The sequence below is a fragment of the Dermacentor variabilis genome, chromosome 5 (genome assembly GCF_050947875.1).
Source record: "Dermacentor variabilis isolate Ectoservices chromosome 5, ASM5094787v1, whole genome shotgun sequence".
NCBI lineage: Eukaryota > Metazoa > Arthropoda > Arachnida > Ixodida > Ixodidae > Dermacentor > Dermacentor variabilis.
In genome coordinates this window covers 177,978,416-177,992,293 of record NC_134572.1, presented here as the reverse complement: position 1 = coordinate 177,992,293, position 13,878 = coordinate 177,978,416, and the positions used below count along the sequence as shown (strand labels likewise).

At 47.0% G+C, this 13,878-nt stretch overlaps 1 protein-coding gene across 1 annotated transcript in view; it reads right to left on the bottom strand.

Annotated features, from left to right (window-relative positions):
- LOC142583361 (FAST kinase domain-containing protein 1, mitochondrial-like) overlaps positions 1-13,878 on the bottom strand; it is a 67,072-nt gene that overhangs the window by 3,371 nt on the left and 49,823 nt on the right. Inside the window, exon 7 of the mRNA XM_075693788.1 lies at positions 10,780-10,897. Within this exon, the coding sequence (XP_075549903.1) occupies positions 10,780-10,897 (118 nt within the window). The remainder of the gene's footprint in view (positions 1-10,779; positions 10,898-13,878) is intronic.

Here is a 13,878-nt window from a genome sequence, read left to right as displayed (position 1 = left end):
CTGGACACAGAGCATATTTGATTACCGGATGAGATCCTAGCAACTCTTATACAGTTAACCTTCGTTAACTTGGAACTTTGATATCTCAAAACATCAGTAAAGTCGAATTTTTTTCCTGGCTTGGTGTCAGCTCCAAGTATTTTACATCTCTTATCTTAATATACTTTGGTGCCATACTCCGTATATCTCAAAATCTCGGCTGCTATCTCATTGATAATGTGGGCGGGGTGTCGTTCTGACCCCAGACAAAGCATGGTAAGCATGAAAAACTGCATGTGACCTCTGCAACATGCTTGCTCACATGTTTGAGGAGCGTAGTCTGCTTGTTTGCTTGCCATGCTCTGCGTTTCTGTGTTTGAAAATCCGCGCACTACATGCTCCGCATACGAATACCGTGAGCTACGCTGGCTGTGCTGAATTTGTGATATGTTCTTGCATTTTTCTCAGTAACGGGTTCGAGGCTGCAATTCTGTAGCAATGCCTTTTCCAATGCTGCTTCTGAATGCACATCATCAGTAGTCAAAGTGACGCTCCACACGCATGATCAATAGGATAAGATAGCCGAGAACATTGGATGAAAGAGTGGCATATAATCAAGCAGAAGGCATGGCTAGAAAATCGTGGCACTGTGGTGGCATTGACGGTTGATTGAGATACAAGCACTTTCGCAATATTTCGCCTAACTAGGCTTTGGACATGTTGTTGCCTACATGCAACAGCGCTCACGTGGCTCTGTGCAAGGATTGCTGTTGCTCGTAGGTGCCCGACGTGCTGGGTGCTGAGCTGCACAATACCTCGCAAAAATGATCTACCAAAAATAACACTCCCGGTACATTGAGATTTTGCAGGAAATTTTGCAGCTACAGGCACCTATTTTGAAAGGCTCTATCTGGTCTATGCGTGGCGAGGGGCTTATATTTTTGTGAATTCGCTTATCTCGAAACTCCGTTTATTTCGAAAAATTTTTTGGTTTTTATAAATTCCTAGTTAACAGTGTTTTACTGTATTTTTCCCTGCATTGTTGTAAAGCATGCAGGGCATAACATGAAGGCATTTCCAAAGAAGACTAGTCGGTTCTAACAAGAAGACCTCCTGTATCGTGCCACCTGAAGATAAATCAGACACCTGAATCTGCCAATGACTCAAAACAAGAGAACAACATTGACAATGCTCCAAGAACATGCACCGCAATGTCTGCTTACTGGTTGCTGATGTTACATGGAGGAGTGTCCTTTCACACTGTCTCTGTCTATGGGGACACCGGAAGAAACATGCTGGTTGTGCGCCGTTCACCGGTTTCAGATGTAGCCTTTACAGCCATCATTTTGTTGACTGATTACAGAAGTAGAGACTCACTTGCCCTATTCCTCTGGAAAAGTGATAGTCGCATATATGACTTCAGCTCCCTGTGATGCTAGGCGACAGCTGCACTTCAAACTTATGGCTCTGGCCAGTCGCCCATTGCTCCTCAGTGCAATATGTGGATCATGGCCAGTTAGTGGCCTTGAAAGAAGAGCTTTCAGAGCAGGAAAAGACATTTAATGTGTTAGCATCCATACAGCCTTTCATGCACTTTCGAGGGGGCTAACTGTCTGCCTCTCTCTCTCTCTCTCTCTTTCTGTGCGTGCGTGTGTGTGTGTCTATAAGAGTTTTCCCGCCTACCTGGGTCACTGGGCTGTCTATGGTCGAATAAGTGGCTTGTCAAGCTGCTGTTTGTGACGATTTCGTGCTACTAGCGAAATTTCGCCTGTAAAGCACACTTAGCCACTAAACGGCTAACTTTGAGGGAAAGCCAGCCTTTCAGTAGCAAGGGGCACGGGTTTGCGGACAGCGAGGAAGCACATTTCTTTCTTTCTTTCTTTCTTTCTTTCTTTCTTTTGTAACGCCAACCCCAATTTTAAGCTTATTGCTTGACAGCAAGTGCGATGAGCGACGACTGGCACAAGGTCAAATGCCTCCGAGTTTACAGGCATTTGATGCGGTATAATAAGGCACAAGCTGGTGATGACAGCTAGTGGAAATTACTAAATTTTCTAAGTTAAAATGAGCCAAATGCACAATGTTTCAGTATAACGGTTTACTAGTCTAACTTTTTAACATTGTCGATGCAATTGCGATGTTCCAATATAACAAATTAACCCAACTTGCTAATAAATTCATGTGCACATCATTATTTGATATTTGATTCGTATTCAAAAATTTTGATATTCGTACGTCCCTAACAGCAGCCCAATGCCTTAGGAGGCTGTGCCACAAATGCACCGGGTAGGCGTCACTTTTCAATGAACCTCTTGTCACTGAGTATGTGCCACTGGTGTGGGACAAGCGAAGTAACGATTCTCAGTGATCACACCTCACCGGTGCACCATGCTTCTCATCTAGGAAGCCACATGTGGACTTCTCGGCAGCACCAGAGAGGAACCCGGTTGCTGCATGACGTGTTTCTCAGCGTTCACGTGCAAGGGCACACGCAGGCTTCGTGAAGGTGCCGAGTGCTCTTAGGGAAGCATGAAAGAGGATTCCTGCTGCAGTATACGCCTCATACACAACTCATTTTGATGGGTGCAATACATTGTGCCGGGATATTGATCCATTCTTAAATGCATTACCGCCGACAGTCATTGCGCGATGGTTTCTGATGAATTTTTGTGCAGTGACTTGTTTTCGTTATTGATCTCCCGTCTTTCTTCTTTCAATCTTGTATGTGTCAGTGTTTCTGCATGTTCAAGTGTACTTTTAATAATAACTTTATTATTCACTTATTTTCAAGCACATTTGTTATTCTTTTCTTTTGCATAAAAGTGATACGGTGTAGCCAGACGCGTACTGCTTCCAATCTCTCCAGCTAGGCCCCATTCAAGTCATGTATGTCATCGTACAAAATGCACCCGGCTCATATGAAGCAAATGACTGCGACACAACACAAGTTGGGAGGAGTCTGCGAAGCTGAAGTTGTCAACTAATGATGCACTCAACAGTGAGGTGGGCTTTAATGACGGATGCGGAACTCCTAGTTCACTTCCCACTAATTTAAAAAGCCAGGGACGATGACAAAAGCTGATGACCATTAAATTTGGGAACCTGCAATTGACTTAGCAGTTTTTTGCTCAAGAACAACAGAATAACAAGACACTGGAAGCCTGTAGGGCAAATATGCGCACAGTAGTTCCTGACACAGAGCGTCTCTCCTCACCAGCAGAGGGGCTGTCACACACTGTGCATTGCACGTGTAATGGGTTCGGCTCCCACCCGTGGCAAGTTGTCTTTTTGTTGATTTTGATTTCCATTTTCTCTTGTTATTTATACACTTCACTTAAAAAAACAGTTGCTTTGCCTCATGATTTCGCTGGCTCCACCGTCTGTCAGCTACATGTGGTTGTCACTAACAAAAAAAAGACAGTTTTGCCCGAGCAGTGAAGAATTGATAGCAATAGTAGCAGATTATTATACAGTTACATGAAGTAATGTTCGTAGCTTTATGGGCTGTACAATTCGCAGCCAACATTCCCTTACTGAATAAGGAAGTGTGTTGCAGTGTCATCTTCCCAAACACAAACACAAACAGATGTCACTCAATGATCGCGAGCACTCACTGTCACAACTCTGCTGTGATGAGGAGTGCCAGCAGCAAGGAGTACACATGCTCGTCCAAAAGCAAACATTTTGTTCTGCCCCTCAACAGTTCCACGTCTCTAAAACTGGGTCGTGTGACTTACAGCACCAGGCATGTGGAACAATAGCACACATGAACCTACCAATACTCTCAGCAGATTGGATTACACTGAGCATGTGACAAATGGGCGTGTGCCAACTGGGTATGTGGATGTTCTTGGATGGGTGAGTGCCCAGTGGCACTCATCCATCCAGAATGGATGAGTGCCACTGGGTCCAAATAGACAAGCAAAACAATAGGCAAGAAGAAATGGAAGAAGTCAGCTACAGAGAAGTAAAGCAGCCTGCAACAGAAGCAGCAGAGTATGGAGAAAGATGTGAGGTGAACAAAATGGGACCAGGACGTGCACTGAGCGAGAATTCTTGAGCTTACACACAAGAGTGAATAAGTACTAGGCTACAGAGAAGTGAAGAAGTCGGCACCAAAAGTAGCCAAGTGTGTGAAAAGAACTGAGGTGAACAAAATTAAATGGGACCAAAGTGTGTATTGAGCGAGAAGCTTTGAGCTATGTTGAAGTGGCAAACAGGAAGTGAGGACATTTGAGTAATTATCAATGAAAGCTTCACTTATAACCAATTCCCACACATGTGTGGGATCCGCCAATTTCTAGGCAATGTCACCACACCACGTGCTCCCGAGTCTTTCGTGTCAGGAAGTAGGGTTTCTACTCCCCAATGTGCCTGCCTTGTGTCACATTTTGAGAAACAATCAATGACACAGGAATTGAGCAAGTTTGGAAAACATTTCCTTCGTGGGGACTGTGCAGCACCGAGAGGGGGTACAGTGACTTATTTGCCCCTGGTGCGGCGCCAAGCACAGCTTATACCACATTACATGGGAATGCGTTCAGAACCAACAATTCCTTCAAATAAAAGACCCGAGTGCGGAGCAGTGGGAGAGGGTGCTCTCCAGCAGCGACCCGAAAGTCCAGCATGGGCTAGTAAGGCACGCTCACCGAGTAGCCACCCTCAGTGGTGCCCTGGAATAGGGGCGTCGACCCTGCGCAGATGGGGAATAAGACCGTGAAGACGGCCGACCACATCTGCCACTGCTAATTTCTAATCAATTAGAGCAAATAAAGTTTTTCCTCCTCCTCTCGCTGCCTTCACTAGCCATGCACTCTCCCCAGCGAAACCACAACTCTCGTATTCACCACCAATGGGTACAATGTGTTGACATGCCACGGACTTTAAGAGGAAGCTTTAGCTTGGGTGCTCCTATCTAAACACATGGGAATCGAGAAATCGTTTTTCTCGGCTACCATTGCACCAAATTTGATGAGGTTTGTTACGTTTAAAAGGAAAATAATTGATTGACAATTACGATACTCCTGATGCGAAATTTGAGCGCAGCTCTATACATGTTTTCATTTTGCTATATATTGGCTGGTGCGGACAATCTGCCTTGTGTAGCACGTTGCAAACAGAGTGAAATGTGGCACAGCCGCCTTCCTAATCTGGAGATGGCAAGAGGCAGCGCGTGGTTGACGCGTGAGCATGATTCACAGCAGCTGCCGTTGCAGGGAGACCTTCACCGATGCACTGCTTTGTTTCCGTTTGTCTGACGTGCAGCACTACGCTTTTCTTCTAACGCTTTCACCATACCCGCCTCTTCTGCCTTCCTCCTTGCGCTCTCTTCGCTATCATGTCTTTCATCTCCCACTGTGCTCAGCACTTGCTTTCTTCCTTTGCTGTGCTCATTCGCTCGGTTACGAGTGACGCCGAGGGATGACGCCAACGCTCGCCGCAGGAACGGGTGCCTAAGAGCTACGCTCTACAACTTAAAATCTAGTAACTGTAGAAAAGAAAATTTTTTAAATTATAAAATTCAGAAAAACGAAACTATCAAGTTTACAACTCTGTGACTGAGCAATGAATAACGATTTAAAGGTTCTGTAAGGAAAAAGAAGTGCGCCGTGCCGAGCTCCACAGCCGGATCGCCAGCGCTACTGAAGTGGGGCTCAGGCTAGACGCTGTTCCTGGTTTGACTGGCTAAGCCTACGCCGTTGCGTCATCTTGTCCGCGTTCTTCGTGTCGTCCACAGCCGTGTCGGACTTCTTTGCCATAATTGGTGGAGGTTTGCTGGGTCTCCTGCAATTCTGGAATTGCGCAGCCGGACTCTCCCTGCCATCATGACCACCGAAAGCGCCATAAGCTTACCACCCCCTGTTCCCCAGACTACCGTATGCCCCGGCACGGGACCCTCCTATCTTCAGCGGCAATGACGACCATGACGTTGATGACTGGCTCTCATCATACGAACGCGTCAGTTGGAACAACAAATGGGATGACATCACGAAATTGACCACCGTCCCTTTCTACCTTACCGGAATAGCCCACTTGTGGTTTCGGAACCACGAAAGCGAAGTCCCAAGCTGGACGGTGTTTAAGACAAAGTTCAGCGAGGTCTTCGGCTGCCCTACTGTGCAAATGCTTCGTGCCGAACAGCATCTGCAGTCGCGCTCTCAGCAGCCTGGTGAGAACTTTACCAGCTACATCGAAGATGTCATCGATCTCTGTAAACGCGTCGATGCATCCATGACTGAGGGCAATAAAATCAAGCATATCATGAAGGGTACCGACGAGGACGCGTTTCAGATGCTCATTTCAAAAAGCCCCTCTAATGTTGCCCAAGTTATTGAACTGTGCCAAAGCTATGACGAGCTTCGCCATCAACGTCTCCTCACCTGCCGTCCTGTTCCCCATCAGGAATCGTTGTCCGCCTTGACCTCTCCTTTTCCAGATGCCACCCTCCTCTCGCAAATCAAGGCTTTCGTCCGGGAAAAAGTTGTTTGCCAGCTCTCCCTGATCTCCAACCCACCGGAGTCAAGTTCGTCCCTTAGTCCGACCCTACGACACGTTATAGAACAAGTGTCCGATGTCCTTCCTCTGGAATGGGTGCCTCAACTCACTGCCCCATTGACTTACGCCGACGCCGTCGCACGACCACGACCACCGACCTTCCGGGCTTCGCCTCCAATGCCTAGCCCTGTTTTTACCCCCACGCCGCCAAGACCTCCAGCCCATCGAGTAATTAATCCCTGGCGCACACCGGACAGTCGGCCCATCTGCTATCCGTGCGGTATTCCCGGACACATCGCACGCCTGTGCCGCCTCCGCCCACTTCATTCACGTGACGACCCACGCACAGCCGCGTACGACCATGCGTTGTCTTATGCTCCAGACCGCGATTTACCCCTTCCCCGCCCAAGCCTTCGCCCAGTTTCCGACTGCCGTTCTCCTTCTCCTTGTCGTCGCTCACTCTCCCCGATGCGTCGACGTCCCTCTACCGCTGACACGGAAAACTAAGTGGCGATGTTCCCGAGGCAAGAACTGCGTCGTCACAATGCTCAAGCCCTCTTCTTTCGCCACCCAATGTTATTGATGTTGCTGTTGAAGGAGTCTCTGTGCTTGCCCTCATTGACACAGGTGCCGCTATATCTGTAATTGCCGAAAAACTATGCCGCTCAATACGAAAAGTCACGACGCCTTTCTTCAGTCCTTTACTCTGCACGGCCACAGCACAGCACGTCCAGCCGGTGGCAGCGCGCACTGCCAGACTTGAAATTCAAGGAGTGCTCTACACAGTCGAGTTCGTCGTTCTTCCCCACTGTTATCACGATATTATTTTAGGTTGGGGCTTTCTCTCCCGTCACCAAGCTGTTATTGATTGCTCCCGTGCAGAAGTCGCGTTCTCTTCGCTTGGCAATGCGATATCTGATGACGTTTCGCTTTCCTGCACCAAGTTGTCCCTCACTGACGACATCCAAATACCTCCCCACGCATCCGTTCTGGCACCTGTATCCTGTTCCGTTGCCTCCGACTCTACCGTACTCTTCACGCCTTCCACTGCTTTCGTTCACCGCCACCTCTCACCACTCCCAACTGCGTTGCTTAGCCTTCAAGCTGGTGCTACTCACCTTCTTATACACAACCACTTCCCATTCCCAATTGCGTTGCTTCGCGGTGAATCTCTCGGCACCGTGGAGCCTTACGACACCATTACCACGTCGGAACTTCCTGTTGGATTGTCAGCGGTCAACACCCTCTACTGTAGTCCCGTACCTGCCACATCGCCTGAAGACGTTTTCAGCCACGTCATCTACAACGCCTTAAGCCCCATGCAACGCCATGACCTTCTCCGTCTCCTCGAGAAATTTCGCCCTGCTTTTGAAAGCCATAGCACTTCTCTGGGCCGAACGACGACTGTATGTCACCGTATTGACACCGGTTCTCACTCACCGCTACGGCAGCGACCCTACCGTGTCTCGTCGACAGAACGATGCGTCATTGATGAGCAAGTAGGTGACATGCTAAAGCGTGGTGTCATTGAACCGTCCGACAGCCCATGGGCATCGCCAGTTGTTTTAGTTAAAAAGAAGGATGGCTCGATCCGCCTTTGCATGGATTACCGTCGCCTAAACAAAATAACCCAAAAGGATGTTTATCCATTGCCGCGGATCGACGACGCCCTCGACAGCTTACAAGGTGCAGAGTTCTTTTCCTCCCTCGATCTACGCTCTGGTTATTGGCAGGTGCCTATGGCTGCAGAAGATAAGCCTAAAACTGCTTTCATCATACCAGATGGCTTATACGAATTTCGTGTGATGCCATTCGGACTTTGCAACGCGCCCGTGACTTTTGAGCGGATGATGGACACTATTCTTCGAGGTCTCAAATGGAACACATGCTTGTGTTATTTGGATGATGTAGTAGTGTTCGCACCAGATTTTCCTACTCACCTTCATCGCTTGGAGCAGGTTTTACGCTGTCTCAGTGACGCTGGCCTCCAACTAAATTTGAAAAAATGTCACTTTGGGGCACGCAAGCTGACAATTCTCGGACATGTCATGTCGAAGGACGGCGTTCTCCCTGATGCCGCTAAGCTCCGTGCTGTTAAAGAATTCCCGAAGCCAACGTCTCTAAAAGACTTGCGCAGTTTCATTGGCCTCTGCTTTATTAGAAATTTCGCTTCGATTATGGCACCTCTGACAGAGCTTCTTCGGGGAGACTCCAATCTTTCCGTGTGGTCCCCGACTTGCGACGATGCCTTCGCGACGCTACGTCGCCTGCTCACAACACCACCGATACTGTGCCATTTCGATTTAACTGCTTCCACGGAAATCCATATGGATGCTAGCGGTGTTGGTCTTGGCGCTGTGCTCGCCCAGCGAAAGCCCGGCTGCCAAGAATATGTTGTTGCTTACGCAAGCCGTATTCTGACGAAAGCTGAACCGAACTATTCCGTCACGGAAAAAGAATGTCTCGCGATCATCTGGGCCATCGCAAAATTTCGCCCATACCTGTACGGCCAGTCCTTTGATGTCGTTACCGATCACCACGCACTTTGCTGGTTGTCGTCTCTCAAGGATCCCTGTGGCCGCCTAGCCCGGTGGGCACTGAGGCTCCAAGAGTATGATATCAGGTTTGGCTACCGCTCAGGCAAGAAGCATGCCGATGCCGATGCTCTTTCGCGCTCGCCTGTCCACGCCGACATTGTCAGTGTGTCTGTCCTAGACGACCCACTTTTCCCATTCGCTTCTGTCGACATGGCTTTGGAGCAGCACAAGGACTCCTGGATTTCATCTTTGATAGATTACATCTCTAATTCACCTGCACACCCACCATCCCGAGCGTTATGCCGACAAGCTTCGCACTTCGCCATCCGCGACGGAATTGTCTATCGCCGTAACAACAGTTCCGACGGTCGCAAATGGCTGCTTGTAATACCTCGGCAGCTCCGCACTGATGTATACGCCGCTTTCCACGTTGACCCTCAATGCGCACACGCTGATCTTTTCAAGACCTACACCAGACAACGTCATAGGTTTTATTGGCGTGGTATGTACACATTTGTGCAAAAGTACATTCGCTCTTGCACAGAATGTCAACACCGCAAGCCTGATCCTTGCCGCTCTTCTGGACTAATGCAACCTTTGCCATGCCCTTCGCGGCCCTTTGGCTGGGTTGGGATAGACTTATACGGACCTCTGCGATACACAGCTGCTGGCAATCGCTGGGTCATTGTAGCTGTAGACCACCTCACGAGGTATGCAGAAACGGCCGCTCTACCAGCCACGATGGCTCGTGACATTGCTTCCTTCCTGCTTCATCGCTTCGTTCTATGTCATGACGCTCCCCGCGAACTCCTGAGCGACCGAGGTCGCGTCTTTCTCACCGATGTCATTCAAGAACTTCTCGCTGAATTCCGCGTCATCCATCGCTGTACCACCGCATATCACCCGCAAACAAACGGATTGACAGAGCGCTTTAACCGAACTCTTGGCGACATGCTTTCGATGTATGTCGCCTCCAACCACACCAACTGGGACCTCATCCTTCCCTATGTCACGTACGCCTACACCACGGCACCCCAGTCAACGACGGGCTTTTCTCCCTTCTTTCTTCTATATGGCCGCGAACCATCATTTCCCATTGACACTATTCTCCCTTGCCGTCCCGACTTATCAGGGGGTACACCGGTTTCCGAAGCCGCCTGGTATGCAGAAGAATGTCGGCAACTAGCTTGCTCCCTTACAACGCAAGAACAAGCGCTACAGAAATTTCGTCATGACGACGGGCGCCCCCACAACCAGTTTTCGCCTGACGCTCTTGTTTGGCTCTTGTTTGTTTGTCAGCGAGCAACATAACCTGCCACAAGTGCCTCTCAGAAGAGAATAAAAATTCTAAATATAATGTGCTGAAGTCTTCCAGGGCTACTGTCTCAAAATTACCTGATATGCTTTATTTAAAACAGGTGGTAGATGCTTCTGATCCGGTTGTCAGTCTTAGGTGCATCAGTGCTGGCACAGACTCTGAACATTTCCTCAGGCTATGCTTGCTTGTGGCAGACGCAGCAATCTCAGGAACAGAACCAACCAGAGTATCATGACGTTGTGACACATGCACCTGCTTGGTGCCGAAACCATGAATTGTTTCATAGAAGCAAGTAATACTTTAACAAGTTATTTACTGTGCTGTGACACTAGCCAGTATTTCTTCTATGGTTTAGAAAGCTTAGGTGTTCATTTAATGCAAAAATATAAAAGACAAGTGGCAAATGTTATGCCAGTACATATGTAAAAAACTCTGTTTAGCCCTACGTACCTTTTGTGAGCTCTACGTGAGACTGCTGGAGCTTGGTTGTGCGGCACCTTGCGGTGTTGCCCGCTGCTGTTGTTGAGTGGCACAGGTGCTTTCGAAGTGTCCAACTCACAAAAGAGTGCTAGAAAAGACACACAATCAATTTGGCAAGATCCATGACCTTATCCCAAACACTGCCCACCACTTATACATTCAAAGGGCCCGTTGGGTCTTGCACCAAAAATGTATTAAAATCTTTATTTTGTGTTATAGTGCTAATAATTGGTAGATAAATGTAACTTTATCAGCTTCCTTCAGGTGCAAGGTCTGCTTTTGTTTATCTCTGGTTCAATTTTGACCACCTGTGGTTATTAGAGTGCTTTAGTGAAACATTGCCATCCTTCTGTCATCATTACTGGCTGCCATGACTGTGCATTCACATGACTTACCGTGCTCTTGGTACTTGCTGCTACTGTGTGACAAGTTTTACGGGGACGGTGTACATGAAACTGAGCATCATGAAGAAAAAATGCCAGCAAAGAAGAGACAAATCATAGACAAATCGAAACACTTTCGCAAATCAGTGGTGTCTCTTCTTTGGCCTAACAGCTGATCTTTATGCTATAAATAAGGACAAAATATAACTAATACTTTCTTCAGCATTCCTTGAGACTAAGACAAGGCTGATTTCACCATTTAATTTTTGCTGTCACAACAGTGAGCAAGTAGGAAGTGCATATTATGACCAAAGCAGGCAGCCAGGAGTTGCCTTGTTCTTATGCAATCACAGAAACCGGCCTCGTAAAGCATATTGACAGAAGTGGGAAATACACACCAAAAGCCTGGTAAACTCCATGCTCGCACAGTCGTGGCAGGCAGTACTGACTATGGTAATGGTAGGATGATAATGCTACAATAATAGGGTCAATTAAAATTGTACCAAAAGCACAAAGCACGAGCAGTTTTGCATTTTCCCCAGCCAGCCATGAGTCAAACCTGTGACGTCATGCTGTCATAGTCAATGGTGTGTTGGAGATTTGCTACAACAAGGACAGAGAGATAGTGCCACCATCCAGTGTGAAGTTACCAGTTGGCCGAGTGCTCCCTCTGAATACCCTGCTTCCTCCATCACTACAACCCTTCTCCACCTCTAAACTTCAAGCAGACAAAATATCAAGTTGTGTCTGGCCCTCCATCTCCTCAGCCGTTTACATACTCTTACCTTATACATTCTCTCATCTTATCTTATACTTATCTTACTCATCTTATACCTTCACCTTGAGGACCAAGTGCCAACAAACTATGGAAGACTGAAAAAAAGACAAGCACGAGAGCCAATGCTTGTCTTTTCTTCGGTCATCCTTCATCTGTTGGCACTTGGTCCTCAAGAGAAATGTATGCCAACTTGCCCAGGTTTCAGTTCTTTTCCAGTATCCTTAATTGTACCCCACTGTTTAATAAACCCAGTTCACTCCCATGTAACAAAAGTCTAGTGCACTATCTCCCACTAAACTGGACATAACGGAACAAGCATAACTTAATAATTTGGAATGGGAGCTGAGGCAAGTTGGCAACAGTTCGTTTCAATGGTGTTCACAGCATGCGCATATTGAAGGAAGGGACAGGCAGAGAGTGAAGGATGCTCCTTCACGCTCTGCTGGACTTATTTTTTCTTTGATATGTTTGCATTATGAACGCCATAAATCATCTTTTTAATGTCCATTAAAGATAATGTCAGGGGCCTCCCCCTGTAGGATACAGAGCATTGTCTTCCACAAATTTTTGGACATGCCAGCCAGTTGAGTTCAGTTCGTGTCTCTTAGTCAGTGCACCGGGCAGTCGTGGCATCCCTACATTGCAATGCGTTTTGTTCATTGTACGTAAATTGATGAAACAATAATTGTATGAGATGGACATTCCAGAGGTTTCTAGCAAAATTTATTGTGTGGCAAATTCACGGGGGCCCATCCTCCAATTATATGCAAATGTGTCAATTGGCATGTGCATAACAATGACAGTCATGCACCTCGTTCATTGTGAACAATGCACCTGTGTAGGGTGCTAAGACATCAAAAAACATTTTCTTTTGCTTTTTCACTGAAAAGTGTACATTTCGTCTTCAACCAATTTTGGTAGTATATTACTACTCATTTATTGCCAATTTAGACAAAGTTAAGTTTCGTCGCTGTTGGTACTTAACACTAAAGTGAAAAATGATTTGTTCTGCATCAGTAAATTACCGTTCTACAACACCAAAAACACCACTCTTACAACGATAAGATGTTTGGTAAGCCACAAAATGCGCAAGAACGAAATACGGGTGGCGACGCCTACTTAAGTTCCCACACCTGGGGTCTGTGACGTCTTGGATTTTGATGGCATCTTCTAGGGCCTACTAATTATATATAGCGGTACAGATTGACTACATTGTGTATCTGAAGGAACCAAGTATTAAGCATGGCAAGTTTTGGGAACATTTACTTAGCCAACGCGGCCCAAATGCTAAAACATACTTTGGAATCCCTGACGTCACACTGACGTACCAGTGCTGGGGTTTAGGCGTGAAATTCAAATACTGATACTTGGACCTTCATTTTCTCATCTAATAATCAAACTATCTTTTTAAATGTCTGCCTGCAGGGTTCTCAAACAATGCTTCATTAGTCTAAACTGATTTATTGTTTCGCTTTAGTGTCCCTTTAATGTTGACCTACAATCTGTGCCACTGGTTGCGGTGTTGTCCATCACTTCTTAAGTTATGTTTCCAAGCTTCATAGCTTCTTCTTAAGCTGCTCCTTATTCAACACCCTTGACTACTTCTTTCAGTCGCAGCACACACATTTACTTGTGTACGTGACATGTTATTGGCACTTCCTGTGCAGCATTGGCAAGGAAAGAGCACGGACATTGAGTTGTGGGTAAACTGAACCCTCTGCTTACACAATGTTACTTTAGCATGCACAGTTTTGCTACATATACCTTTTCTTTTTAAATGCACTGCCATGTTTGAAGGATGTTTGACATGTCGCACTCTGTCATGAATGGTGAAGGAATTCTCTTTGCTTCCCTGTAATGGCTTCAGCCAATTTTTCACCTTTTGCCAGTGCTTAAAGTCGGCAATTC